Source organism: Electrophorus electricus, chromosome 3 (assembly GCF_041902795.1).
Source record: "Electrophorus electricus isolate QZ-2024a chromosome 3, ASM4190279v1, whole genome shotgun sequence".
Classification (NCBI taxonomy): domain Eukaryota; kingdom Metazoa; phylum Chordata; class Actinopteri; order Gymnotiformes; family Gymnotidae; genus Electrophorus; species Electrophorus electricus.
The window spans coordinates 1,347,597-1,361,432 of record NC_137499.1 but is presented as its reverse complement, the minus strand read 5'-3'; the positions used below and the strand labels follow the sequence as shown (position 1 = coordinate 1,361,432).

Sequence of the window (13,836 nt, the reverse complement as noted above, 5' to 3'; positions counted from 1 at the left end):
CGTCCCCAGATGTGGATAGGCCGGGTCAGGGGAGCTGTGTAAACGGGTCGGTTCCCCTCCATGACTGGGTGTAGTGGTCTGGTGGTGGATGGGGCAGGGGTGGGCTCTTTGTCCTGCCGTCCACGGTCCCCATCTGGGCAGGGACCGGACGATCACCCCATAGATCATTCTTAGGCAGTGCTAGGTAAGAAACAAACGTTCTGAGTAATGTTTAGATTATCATCGCTGGTGTCGTCAGCCTGTACTTTGGTGGTGTCTGTGTATATTCTTGAGAAAAGTGCACTTTGTTCATGTGATTTTGTTAAAGAAATAAACTGAGGTGCAGTAAACGAAGGAATGCAAAAAGGCTGAATATGACTCAGGAATTCCTGACATTTTAGCTGTTACGGCTTCTGGCACTGAGCTGCTATTCCATCTTCATGGTGTTTTACTGTGTGTGTGTGTGTGTGTGTGTGTGTGTGTGTGTGTGTGTGTGTGTGTGTGTGTGTGTGTCTCCTGTCCTGCATTTGTCTGCTGATTGTGCTCTGATAATATTAACTGTCAAGTGAGAGCAATGCCAGTTTACGCTCAAACCCGTCACTGTATTACGTAAAACAGCATTTCACTGCCGGAAGCAGGAGCCCAAACCGAGTTGTTATTACACAGACAAATGGCCATTTATTAGAGGCAACAAAGCAAGAAATAATCAAGCTTTTCTTAATTAGGCTGTGTGGGAACATTTTTAAGCACTTTGCAGTTTTAAGCATGCACTCTTCTAAATGTGCCATGGTTCACGAAATGAGCTCACGGGCATTTTCAAATCAAGCTTGCATGCTTGAGTCTTAAGTGACTGGGATTGCTCCACTAGTTACTGGTGCAGTTACTGCTCGCACTTCACCCCCCGTCTGCTTTCATCCCATTTCCTGCTCGAGGCACGGGAACGCCATTACCCGCAGCGAACCGTGTGTGACTTGCCGAGGTCGAGATCGACCCCATACGCTATAAGTAAGCACAGCGTGAGCCACGGAACGCCGTCACTTAGTGTGGCTCACGCGGCGCGTGATGCATCTCGCCCATGAGTACCACTCGCATTAGTGCCACGGTACCGAGAGGCCGGATGCCGCTGGGTTGTACATCGTGCGCCCTGTCAGGAGGGCAATACCAGAGGAAAGTTTCGTGCGCTTCCCCGGGGCTGGCTAGCACATGCAGCTTCGCACGCTGTGGCAAGCAGTGCGCTGTTCCTCTGTTATTAAGCAGCTCATATTTCTCTGTCAGGAATTTGTCAGACCATCGCGGCAACGGGAAGATGAATTATCCATAATATTTTCCAAATACCTGGTCTGCGGTTACTGCAGAGAATCCTTGTTCCCTTCTGCCAGCTAGCGTTAGGAAGTTCTTAGAGCGGAGGTCTCTGTTAGTCTGCCTTGCAGCTGTAGAACTGTCCTGTAGAACTGTCCTGCTGCTAACGACTCGGGGAACAAGACCCTGCACTTTAGGTCAGGCCTAGTAGCACTCATGATCTGCATGTCTGTAGTGGTTAAGGTACATGACTTGTAATCGGAAGGTTGCTGGTTCTAGTCCCACCACTGCCAAGTTGCCACTGTTGGGCCCCTGAGCAAGGCCCTTAACCCTCAATTGAGTTGTACTCAGCCATAATTGTAAGTCGCTTTGGATAAAAGCCTCAGCTAAATGCCGCAAATGTAGTTGCAAGGTTATTGTTCTCAGAAATATGTTGGCGCTTTAATTTACACGTTGGGAAGGCTTGCCGTGAGACTGAGAGAGAGAAGGAAGTGGTTTGTTTACCATGTCATCAGCCTTATCTTCAGTTTACACGGATGAATCTGAACTAAAGCGCCAGTTAAACAAACCCACCCTTCACGGGACAGTCTAAGCAGGAAGAACAAAAGCAGTTAGTTGGCGTGGTTTTCCTGTCACCTTCTTCTCTCATCTTCTGCTGTGTTTGTGCTTTTCAGACAGCTTTGCCGCCTCTCGTCCTACTCACGTGACAGCTAATATAATTCACAACTGAACCCTTCCGAAGCCGGGGCCATTTAATGCAGCATGATGGTTTTACTGTGAATGTTTCATTCTGGCCCATGACCTATCACTCACTGTCTTTCTTTCATTTCCATTGGCTGATTGCCTCCCGTTGTGGCCTGGTGCATTATGGGAGCTGAGCCGTGCGGTGGAGGGCCGTCTTCTGACTCTTGCATGAATAGGTATTCTATTTCCATTCATTCTCTTTAGGGAATGACCCCTCCCACTGCCCTTTGATCTTTCTCCAGACCAGGTTTCAAAAGAGCGCGTGTCTGAAGTCCGCAGACAGGCGGTTGAATGTGTGCTGGCTTTTTTTTTTTTTTTTTGCCTCTGTTCTCAGGAATGAGCAATGCCAGCTCCGCACAGCTCCCTTGTGTTCAATTTGTATCATTTTGCCCCACGCTGGACTCGCCCGATCCTCACAGCTGTGTGCGGATCTGACGGTACAGGTGTGATTGAGGCTGGGTGCTGGAACGTACCAACACAGGGGCAGGGCAGGGGGGAAACTGGTATTGCTCAGTGCTGCAGGGTGCTGTGTGCTCTCTGACGATTCGCCCACACGTAGCACCTACTCTCTGCTTTGTCACCAAATGATCAACATCCTCAGTGCTTCAATTCATGTAACAGTTTTCTACGCTTTTTCAGAATTTTTCTTTTATGCATATTTTATGTAAATATTAAAAATCTCTTCTGGTTAAATGTTTCTGAATTCTAGTCCGTATGTCAAGGAACAAATATAAAAGTATGTTTATCACATTTATATATTACAAATATGTTATGCATTTATTTCAAAATATTGGAATATATGTAATATATATGTCTCAGTTATTGGTATGTATCGTTGATATGGTTGACGTCCCCCTGGAAAAATGTCATGAGGGTACATTTAAACAGAGACCCAGTGGGATAGCCGCTTAGCTTGTGTATATAAAGAGAATATACTTTTCACATAAACACAAACATCTCACATATGGGTTAAATATATGTGAAGATACCAGATTTCAATAATTAGAAATATTTCTAATATATGTTCATATTTTCAGTATTTTCTCTGGTTTGACACACCAGATTGAACTCAAAACCTCTGCAGTGTGTGTGTGTGTGTGTGTGTGTGTGTGTGTGTGTGTGTGTGTGTGTGGTCTGGCAGACGTAGCTGATCCTCCCACTCCAGGCCCGGAAGTTTGACCACTGGTTTGATTTGAGATGGCTGTCAGGTTCCCATCAAGGAAGCAGACCTGGATATGAGTTTTTTCCTTTCTCCATAGACTGCAGGAGACCTTTATTATGGTCGTGTCAAAGTGTTTAAGGCAGCAGCAGGGCTGAACTTCCCAGTCCTATCTCAGGGTCACTGGGACTATGGGAATGTGATGATTGTGGGTGGGAATACGCAGGCTGCTGCCCCGGGGAAAGGACCTCACATTCACCTCGGTTTCTTCCTGCTTCTCCGTTTTTAATGAGAAAGCCTTTCTGAAATCTCAGAGAGTGTTGAGGTGTCTGGGCTTTGTGCTCACACACAGCTCTCTTCAGCTCAGCTTATCTCATGATCACAGCACAGCCTGGTTCTTACTGCAGGCCTAATCTGAAGTCATTAAAGTCCTCAGAAATACAACTGGAACACAGATTGAATGCCCCTGTTGGCAGACTGCTGTCAGGAGCCTCACACTACCACTGTAACCAGTGTACTCTTTAGTCGTTACTTAATGATGAAACAGTAAGAGAAGCCATCAAAAAGGATTGTGTGTGAGAGCGTGTGTGTGAGAGCGTGTGTGTGAGTAAAAGGGATGGAGGGAGAGTGGATGTGATGCAGACCCGGTGCTCTGAGCCAGTGGGCCATGCTCTCTCCCCTACCCCAGTCAGCATACTCCTGTGCTGGATAGCCCCTGACTCCTGCCTGGGCCACACGCTCATTGCCATCAGTGCAACAGGCCTCTGGCTGGCACCTTTTAATATAGACATTCTTAAATAAAAAGTGAGAGGCTCCAGGGAATTGATGTGATCTGGTGAGCTAGGAAGTGCCGCAATATCTCTAAAACTGGGCCAATGACAGAGAGCGAGTCCATGCTTGGACAGCAACAGGCCTGCAGGACCTGGACTGGACGCGCTGGACATGCTAGCTAGCAGTGCTTAGATCCCAGTGCTTAAAGGCAGTCAGCAGTAAGCAGAAGTGCATGGATGCACGGACGGGTAGTGTAGTCCTCTGTTCCACAGGGCTGATGGGTAGTACAGTAGTCCTCCGGTCCGGAGGGTTTATGGGTAGTGTAGTTATGAGTTAGCTACGGCTCTGCTCAATGTCAGCTGCTCAAGCTACACATGAGATGCTCTCTGGTACTGGTGCCTTGTGTAGTTCTGTCTCTCATTGTGTCTCTCTCTGCTCCCTCCTCTGTCCCCATAGGCCAGCCACACAGGCATGCGCTCGTACATTTACAGTAAGAACTCTGTGATTGGCTCCCAGGCCGAGCACGGGGGAATGCGCACCTACTATTTCAGCGCCGATACGCAGGAGGACATGAACGGCTGGATACGCGCCATGAACCAGGCTGCACTCATGCAGAGTCATAGCCTGAAGAGGTCAGTCACATCCTGGACCACACCCCCACCAGCTCCCTGTAGCTCCGCCTCCTCACTCTTCCTTTGTAGAGCCAGGCCTGTGCTTCTTCACTCTCTCCTTATATTTAATTGATCTCAGAGAGGCTGTCAGATGCCGTCCAGAGCATGGGGTGGGTGGGTGCGCCCGCGTGTACGCGCACTCATCTCAGTTTCACGGTATCACATTTCTCCTGTATTTCATAATGTGGCACTTTGTTGAGCGTACTGAGCGTTGAGCGTGAACTCCCTGAGCGGCGGTCTCTAAGCACCGCCTCTGCGCTGCTGCCCGCATGCGGTGGTTGCCACAGTCCTCCTCTGAGGCCTTCCTCCGTAGTCTTCCTCTCTGTCCGCACTGCAGTGTGCGGCCTCCCCTCTGCTGCTGGGACTCCGAGGTGTGCTGCCTCCATCTGCCTCTGTCGTCTGCCTCTGCAGTCCAGCGAGCGGAACAGCTGCTCCCCGGGGTCCCGGTCCCCGGAGGAGCACCCGTGACAGACAGCGTTTTGTACAGGGACGCGAAAGAGGACGAGGTGGTTCCGCGACACGTCCGTGGCGGCGTCTCCCCTCAAGCTGTGGTCATGTTGCATTTAAGCGCGTGTCACAATGGAGACGTTGTTCTTTGTCATGGTGCAACACTGCCATCTAGTGGGCTGGGCTGCTTGTTTCCGGGACAGAGCGACCCATAAAGGCTAAGATTAGGGGTCACGTCCTTTCATACGATATCATGGGCATAAAAAAATAGTATCTAATGAATAAAAATTATGAGAAGTCGGTTAATAATAAAATGGTTTTCATGGTATAGGAGGTGTAAATAGACATTTTTAATTAAAATTCACAGTGTAACCTCAGTACTCCATGGAGCAGATATGTCTATCTCATGCTGACGATGTAACGAACATGTTGGTCTGGCAGTCTCGGTTGGGAAGTCCAGCTATGCCTGGACACTTTGAATGCGCTCCTTATCATTTCCGATTTATTGGTACAAATATTCTTCTCCAAGCAGCCACAGTCGTGTGGGTGGGGCGGGAATAGCACATGATTTATGATTGGTCATTTTATGATTAGATCACCCTGAGCGGGGCACCAATCCATCACACGCACATGCATGTGTGTGTCTGTGTGTGTTTGTGTTTGGGGAGGGCGTTAAGTTACCTGAGCAATGTTGAGCCACATGTTGGGTAGAACTTGGTGAGTTTTGGTACTTGTGATGTAATGAGGAGAATCTTCCAGTGCTCAGTGGTGAAGGTACTGGACTAGTAATCAGAAGGCTGCTGGTTCAAGTCCCACCACTGCCCTCTTCAGGGGCCGTCGAAGCTTCTATGAGACTTAATGGGAGTCATTCACGTTTCAGACGGAATTAAAGAGTATTGATCTGTTTATCTATATTTATGTTTGAGTATTGATAGGTTTATCTATATTTATATATTTCTTTATAAGAGTATTTATATCTGTTTGTCTTGTCAGGGTGATCGTAATTACCCAACAAGAAAATGTGACTGTAGTAGGCGAGTAGATCCAAAGGGAAATGCCCTCCTTGGCGTCACAGTTCCCATGGCAACGCTGCTTTGTTTCTTTCCTGGTTCTGTTTCCTTGTGCTTCCTTGTTTTGGTTTCGCTCTGTTCCACCCTTGCTTGTATCCCTGCCGGCATTTATGTTCACCTGTGTCTAGTTGGTCTTCATCAGTCTCAGTATTTAAACCGTGTTTTGATTGCCAGGCTATATTATTTTGGTTCGTTTGGTTGTGTGTAGATTCGGTATCGTTGTTTCTTGTCAGTTATATATTGGCTTTGTTCTTATTTTTCTGGTTTTCCTCCCCAGTGTTCCATGTTGCCTCATGTTTGGTTTTGTTTGTACACACTTTCAGTTTTATTAAACTCCTTCTGCATTTGAATGCATCTCCTTGTTTTGATCAGTTCCAGCCCGCGCACGTTATGCCAAGTCGCTCGCCAAGTTCAGACAAACTCGTCTCCCGTACTGCTGTTAGATTGCTGTCTTGATCAATAAATTGATTAGTTAATGGATAAACCTGAATGGATTCCCCTCACTGCATTGATACTTGACGCATAACAAAGCAACACTCTTCCTCTCCCCACAGGGAAGCTCTCAACGTGGAGAAACAGGCAGTTCCCCAAACCAATCACATCATCAGCAGCAGGAAAGGCTCCGCCCAGGCTGAGGGCCTCCACCAATCAGGGTGGGAGGAGGTGCCAGGCGGCGAGCCAAAGCAGGGGCGGGAGGCAGAGATGCGGCACGGCTGCAGTAAGGAATTACCGGAGGTCCAGGTCTCTTTCCCGGGAGACACGGATGCTGACCTTCTCCCTCCAGAAGCTGGCGCACCGTCCCGCACCTCGTCAGGACCACATGCGCAGAGGAATGGGCTTCACGCCGACCAGAACGACAGCGTGGTGTATAAAAGGGGCCTGGTGCCTCGCACGGACACCGAGAAGGAGGTGCAGAGGAAGACGGCACTTGCGCAGGTTGAGAAGTGGGTCAAGGTTCAGAAAGGAGAGGTCAAAAGGTCAGTGGATGTCTCGCACCACCCAGAACAGCAGCGCTTTTCTAAACCCAGCATTACATTGTGCTGGGCTTTGCTCAAGAGTCATGAAAGAGCGCCCTCTGCTGGTGGTTATCATTACCATTACCAAAAATGTTACGTTTTATGTGTAGTTCTTACAGACGAGCTGCGTTTTCTGTGGTCATGTGATCTGAGTTCAATGATGTGTACTCTGTTTGCGATTGCAGCCGTGCCTCTGCAGAATACACACTTCCCAGGCGAACACCCCCAATGCAGCCCATGCCGGGCATGATGGAGGCCTACCAGTCGTTACCGAAGCCAGTCCGTCGCCCGTCGGGCGGCTCGCCCCCGACGGCCCGGAACATGCCCAGCGACTACAAATACGCCCAGGACCGTCTCAGCCACTTCCGCATGTCGATGGACGAACGTCTGGCAAACAGGGAGGGCACCGTGTGGCAGCTGTACGAGTGGCAACAGAGGCAGGCATTCCGCCACGGCAGCCCGACGGCGCCCATGTTCACCGCACCCGACTCCACGGACACGGCCGCGTTCCGGGTCATGCTGGAGGTGCCGCGCTCCGTATCCGTGCCTCCCTCCCCGTGCGACCTCCCCTTGCCGGGCGGCCCCTGCAGGCTGCTCTCGCCCCGAAGGCCTCACACACCGGCCGACCGGGTGACCGTGCGCCCGCTGGACGAGGCGCGGGGTGTGGACGTGGGCGTGGACGTGGGCGTGGCCGGGCTCGGCTCTCCAAGACGCCTGGTTTCCAAGGTCAGTCTTCAGACGCTTGGCATTGCCTTTGCATTGGGGAATTCCTGGAGCTCCACCCAGCAGCTTGGGTCGTGGCAGCCTCCACGTCAATGGGAACCTCTGCGTGAGAAGAAGTTGCCTTCTGGTTTCCCACTATATTGAACTTTGTAAACGGATTTCACACATGGTTTGACACAGGATTCACATAGTCTCCACAGGTGCGCGTGTGTGTGTGTGTGTGTGTGTGTGTGTGTGTGTGCCCTACCACACCCTACATATGAGAGAGACCACCACACAGACGACATCTCAGCTCCCTGCTAGGAAACAGTTACTCACACTCCATGATCAGTGTCAGTCAGGCTGTGTGTGAACTTACTAATTACGTGTCCCCCAGCAGAGCTGCTTACAGAGGGGTGTGTGTGTGTGTGTGAGAGATGCAACAAACCAGAGAATAGTGCCCGGCTCAGCAAACTGGTTTGGGTGTCTCTGGCAGTGTGTGCGTGGCACATGCTTTCCCGACCTCCGCGGCGGATCGTTAAAGAGAGCGCGATGAGGTGATGAAGACATTTCAGGGGTGCCCCAGCAGCCTGTAACCTGCCCTTCTCAACCACCAGTGCTGCTTCAGATCTCCTGTTTTCAATCAGAAAACCTGTTATGCAGCAGTAAAGTATTGTCCTGGGAGCACTGCATACACAGTTTCACTTTGCTGGAGGCAAACCAAATGTTATTTTAAGAAAGCAGGTTGGAGCTAATTTCTCTCTTGTTGTTTATGGGTTGTGTTCAGGCACTGTGTTGGGATTGGTGGTGGGATTCTGTGTGTTTTAAGCAAAATGTCAACTTTTCAAAGCCCCGTAGCTTTTATAAGAAAAGTGCACACCTTTTTAATATAGAGGGATGAAGTAAAACATGAAAAAAAACCATGGCATGAGTGCTATGTCACTTTTTCCCCGTGACTTTTATTTTGACACGAGAGAGGTTCCAGGTCTGCACCAGTGGTGAATTATGTTGGATTGTGTTTCATTATTGATGTCAGTGTCTGTATCTTTGCCCTCACAGACTGCCCAGACGGAGAGAAGGTCCATGCCATCCATGGGCTACATCACACACACAGTCAGTGCGCCAAGCTTGCATGGAAAAACGGTAAGGTTTGGGTAAGACGACTAACCCGAGAGAGTGGACAGTGTCATTTTGTCTTGGATGCTAATGGATCCCGCGTTCTTGATGTTGTGGTGTTGGAGTTCAGTCCTCAGTAGCAGACTGAGCCATGTGCCATTGTCTTTAGAGGGCGAGTTAAGAGCGCGTAGACACCTAGCAGCTCAGGTTGTGGCTTGCTACGCTTTCCCTGGCGCCGCCCTGGTGGCTGTTTCCTGAAGTGTCCTCTCTGCTCCTCCCACTGCTGCTCCACAGCCAGAGGAGTTGACGCTGCTCCTTGTCCAGCTCAGGAGACACCAGGCCAAGATGGCCGACACACGCAGCGACGAAATCGCTCACCTGCTCAACCAGCACAACGGCCTACAGGTCAGAGGGTCAGAGCCCCCCATCATGTCTCCGAGACTTAACCCCATCATGCTCTGGACCCTCATCTGTACGGCTCTGGGTGTGTGTGTGTGTGTGTGTGTGTGTGTGTGTGTGTACGGCTTTGAGTGTGTGTGTGTGTGTGTGTGCGGCTTTGAGTGTGTGTGTGTGTGTGTGTGTGTGTGTACGGCTTTGAGTGTGTGTGTGTGTGTGTGTGTACACGGCTGTGCTTTGTAGGTGCCTGTGTCGTGATCATGGTGGTTTGGTGCTGGTCCGCATGGACTGTAGAGACTGTTTGTACTGCAGTAATTGACGTATTGGCCTGAGTTGTGGTTTAAGTGTTCTATGCATTTTGCATATTATATATTTATTTTATTTTATTTTTTAATAATGTTTTGTTTTATTTTTCTTATTTTGTTTTTGGGTTTTTTGAACCCTTTTTGATTTTCCCTTTTTAATGTTTGTTTCGAGCATGTTGCTTGTAAACCTGCCTGTTCATAATGTTCTCACAGTCAAATTTCAAAATATCAGCTATATGTTGTTTCAAGTTTTGGCTGCAGTGGATGAAAAATGGAAGTTTACTGAGGAGCCAGAATGTTCCATCCTTTAAAGGAGAGGCACTTTACAGTGTTTATTTTAATATTTTGAAGTTAACGTGAAGTCTCTCTGCTAAATAGGAACAGTTTCACTGTTGTAATGAAAGCACAGCACAGTTATCACAGTACATGAGTCTCCATTTTGAGACTCGAATCTCAAATGTCACGTCGCCCATGCTGAGGACAAATGTGGAAAATCTGACAGGCACTGAGTTGGGGAGCTTCAGGGAGAGGGAGCATGACACCACCTCAGTGATGTTCCAACAAGGTCGCTCAATAAGTCAAACTGATTAGAAGGAATTCCTGCATCCAGAGTTTAGTGGGAAAGCCAAACTTTACACCTCAAGTTCAGAGCGAGCGGCAAATCTCAGGCTCAACCTGCCACGCTGTGTAACTTCCTGTCTGGTGATGTTTCCTTCTGTTCTCCACGTAAAGGCAGACGATACTTACATGCACCTGAAGAAGGACCTGGAGTATCTCGACCTGAAGGTGAGAGTCTGTTCAGTCTGCCTTCAGCTTCCACACCTCTCTCTCTCTCTTTCTCTCTCTCCATCTCTTTCTCTCTCTCTCTCTCTCTCTCTCTCTCTCTCTCTCACTTCTTCATTCCTTTATCCATTTAACAGCTACTTCAGTCTGTTTAAAAACATGATGGTTTTTATGAATTTCATTGTCTTCCTAAGCTCGAGGGAATAATGTGTTTTATTATAAATAAAATATACTCGGTATTTTTATTTCATTTTCACATTTAATTAAAAGCGCAGTGTCTGCTAAACCAGGTATGACTCCTGGGATCTTGTTTACACAACTGTCAGAGTAAATATGTGCTGCTCTGGTTTAGTTTCTGACTGGTGCAGATCCCAGATCAGTCATCTTTGCCCTGAGAAGTTAATCTGCCAGTGCAACTGTTGCACTGCACGTGTGCAGAGATGAGTCGTGTTCTCCACGGTGCTGCGCTCCTCTGTGAAGGTCAGATGTGCGGTTCGCTGGTGAAAGGCTCTTTTTTAAATGGGTTCGCCTCTTTTTGCGGTTAGTGGTGGTTTTAAATACCTCCAAAGCTTTTCCTCTTAATTGGCTTTGAATACCTTTTTCTTTATTATTTGCGTTCGTGTCAACGCGTGCTCGTGTTCACCAGCATATTTCATCCCACTTCAGCATGACTGTGAAAATGGAGAGCGCTCAGTAGCTCTGCAATCAAATATACCTCAATTGTTAGTGATTTGTTTATCACCATCTAATCTTAAACAGTCACGTATTCCACACATGCCCAGTGCACGAGTACCTATTGTTATTGAGGCCATAAAATGATAACATTTTCTCATAAAACATTAAGGTTTTTTTTTTTTACTTGATTGGCAAAATACTTTGAATACTTTGGCGAATTCTTTGAAAATATTTGACCTGGTATTATGTGTCCACTCTACACCAGGGAACAATGCCTGCATTCTTTGAACTGTGTCACGTCGAGCGCGGCTTTTGAGAGCTGTGACCTCACTGTGACCCGATCTTCGTTTTGAACAGATGAAACGCATCGAAACACCCGTCCCTTTGGATCACAGTGATTTGCAAAACTCCACTCAAGGGAATAGGTCCAGTTTGAATGTACGGACAGTGTGCATCAAATTGTCACTCTTCCCATACCCCACCCCGCCATCGTGACATTTTCCTGCTGATGTGATCATACCACGGTGTGACGGCCCGCTCTAGTGCACGCGGTGTTTAACCCATATCAGTATTTATTTCATGAGCTTGTCACGTGGAAAGAGCAGTTCACTTTGAAAATGGTCAATACCACCATAATGCTGAAAAAGCACTTATTAATATTAAAATGATCTTTTAATATTAAAATAATTTTTCTAATTGCTATTATTGGCGAAAAGCCAATTATTATAAATACTATATATTATCAGAAGTGATTTCTGAAGTGAATTACTTCACTAACTGGGAGCCTGCATTTTCTAAAAGAGCGCCCCCTAGTGACCATTGTGCAGCACTCCATGCATTCTTGGAGTATTTTCGACAACCCGAGTCCCCTCGTTTGCGTATGTGTGTTCGTCCAGAACCGTCAGGGCACGCACACTCTGGTGCATGTTGTCATGCAGAGAATACGTGGGAGCCTAAGTGAGTAACTTGCTGTTAGGAAGTTAATGAGATGCTATGCTAAACTTAGCTTGAGCTTACTGGTGTGGGACAGAACCAGTAAGACTGTGGTAAAAGTAAAACGACGCACAGGCGGCTCTTTCTTTCAGTTTTGGGCTTCCCAGTCACCAGAATGGTGGACAGGGACAGTGTGTCAGCATTGTAGAGTCTGTGTACAGAAACGCGTGAACACACTAACGCACGTTCAAAAGCACCACCCCGTTGTACCAGTCATTCACACACACCTTGGATAAGAGTGACTTCCAGTTACACAGAAGTAGGTGAATGTAGTGTTAGGGGTCTTGCCCAAGGATTCTTAATGGTACACTAACACAGGGAATTGAACCCCAGTCCCACACTGGGGCAACGTGGTGGTGCCCTCTACACCAAACCAAGCATTCAACAAAACAACAAACAAACAAGCCAAAATGAAACCAGCCAGGGCCTGACTTGCTGTTTTCAGCAGCATCTAAAGGTAAAAGTGTAACAAATGACACTTTTGTGATTATTCTGTTTTGTACGTTACTAGCCTTGGATATGCTTTACACTTCTGCAGGTCATTGTGACTGTTGCCTTTTGATTCTTTTTTTTTTATCAGCCCTACATAAATATTCGACACGTGTGAGTGTGTGTTCACGGTTTTCACACTACATGCCGTTCCAACTCCCTGCCTGTGGGGGGGGACTGTGCAACTCCAGGTGAAAAATTGAAACTTGCTCTACTGTTATTACAAAATAACAGAAGAAAGCAAACCTTATGCATTAGGGGGTTTTGTAGTCCCCCTCCATTGTACCAAACTCTGTACTGAAACAGGATGTCCAAACTGACGTGTGAACTGAAACACGACTTCTGTGTATCGTTATGCCCCTACCATGCCGTGTTGATGGTCTTAAAAGCCCAGTGTGGGTCCTGCTAGTCTCTGACTGCGGTCTGGTGCTGGTAACCTGCGGTCTCTGTGGCCGTTTGACCTTTTGTTGGTGTGTGGAACAGGTTACTGGACGTGACCTTCTGAAGGACAGACCTCCGCGGCCCTTCAGGATAGCTGAAAGTGATGTGGACGTAAGTTGTGTTTGCTCCTCTCTGCTCCTCTCTGCACTTTAACACTGTGTTAAAGGCCTGAACCTTAACAAACTTGCTGTGATCTAGTCTGCTGTGTTGCTCCAAAAAAAAGCCGTTACCGGGGTGAGAGCGTGACCACGATTGGACTCGGGCAGTTTTTTTGTTTTTTTGTTTTTAACACAACCGTGTGACACAAACCGAGAGCGTTCTGTGTTCTGGGATTCGAGCTATGATGGTCTGTATTTACAGTCTCCAATTTAAAGGGAAAAATACGTGTGATGAGACTTTTATCTTTTAGGCTGTTAAATTTTTCATTATGATTTTTGTTTTGTGTTTCACGTGTGCGCTTGGTCCTCCCTCACACTCAATCTTCACGTGATTGGAGGTAAATCGTCTGAAAATCCTTTTTAAAGCTTTATGAACATTGTTCCACTTATCAGATTTGTAAGAATTCTGCTGGTAAGTTTATCTGGGTCATGAATGTTTAACTACGTTAAACAAACAATATAATGCAGTAAAATAAAAACACTTAATAATTCATTGGGTGCCATGATGGTGTTGAGAAGAAGCCTGTAAATGAGACGTTTCTTCAAGTGATTTGTGTTTGTTTGTTTGTGTGTGTGTGTGTGTGTGTGTGTGTGTGTGTGTTTGTGCATGCACGCACTATAA

The 13,836-nt window shown here is 47.5% G+C and overlaps 1 protein-coding gene across 18 annotated transcripts in view; it reads left to right on the top strand.

The window, feature by feature from the left end:
• plekha7b (pleckstrin homology domain containing, family A member 7b) overlaps positions 1-13,836 on the top strand; it is a 67,818-nt gene that overhangs the window by 43,751 nt on the left and 10,231 nt on the right. For 11 of the 18 annotated variants that reach the window (XR_014121357.1, XM_081708924.1, XM_081708927.1 and 8 more), the window contains 7 exons: positions 4,409-4,584; positions 6,695-7,117; positions 7,342-7,882; positions 8,918-9,001; positions 9,269-9,379; positions 10,408-10,461; positions 13,099-13,167. Coding sequence is in view for 17 of the 18 variants with exons in the window: in XM_081708924.1 (XP_081565050.1) it covers positions 4,409-4,584; positions 6,695-7,117; positions 7,342-7,882; positions 8,918-9,001; positions 9,269-9,379; positions 10,408-10,461; positions 13,099-13,167 (1,458 nt within the window). In the remaining variant the exon portion in view is untranslated. Of the gene's footprint in view, positions 1-8; positions 2,199-4,408; positions 4,585-6,694; positions 7,118-7,341; positions 7,883-8,917; positions 9,002-9,268; positions 9,380-10,407; positions 10,462-13,098; positions 13,168-13,836 lie in introns of those variants that run through there. The other 7 variants (XM_081708931.1, XM_027007461.3, XM_081708953.1 and 4 more) reach the window with 6 other exon arrangements.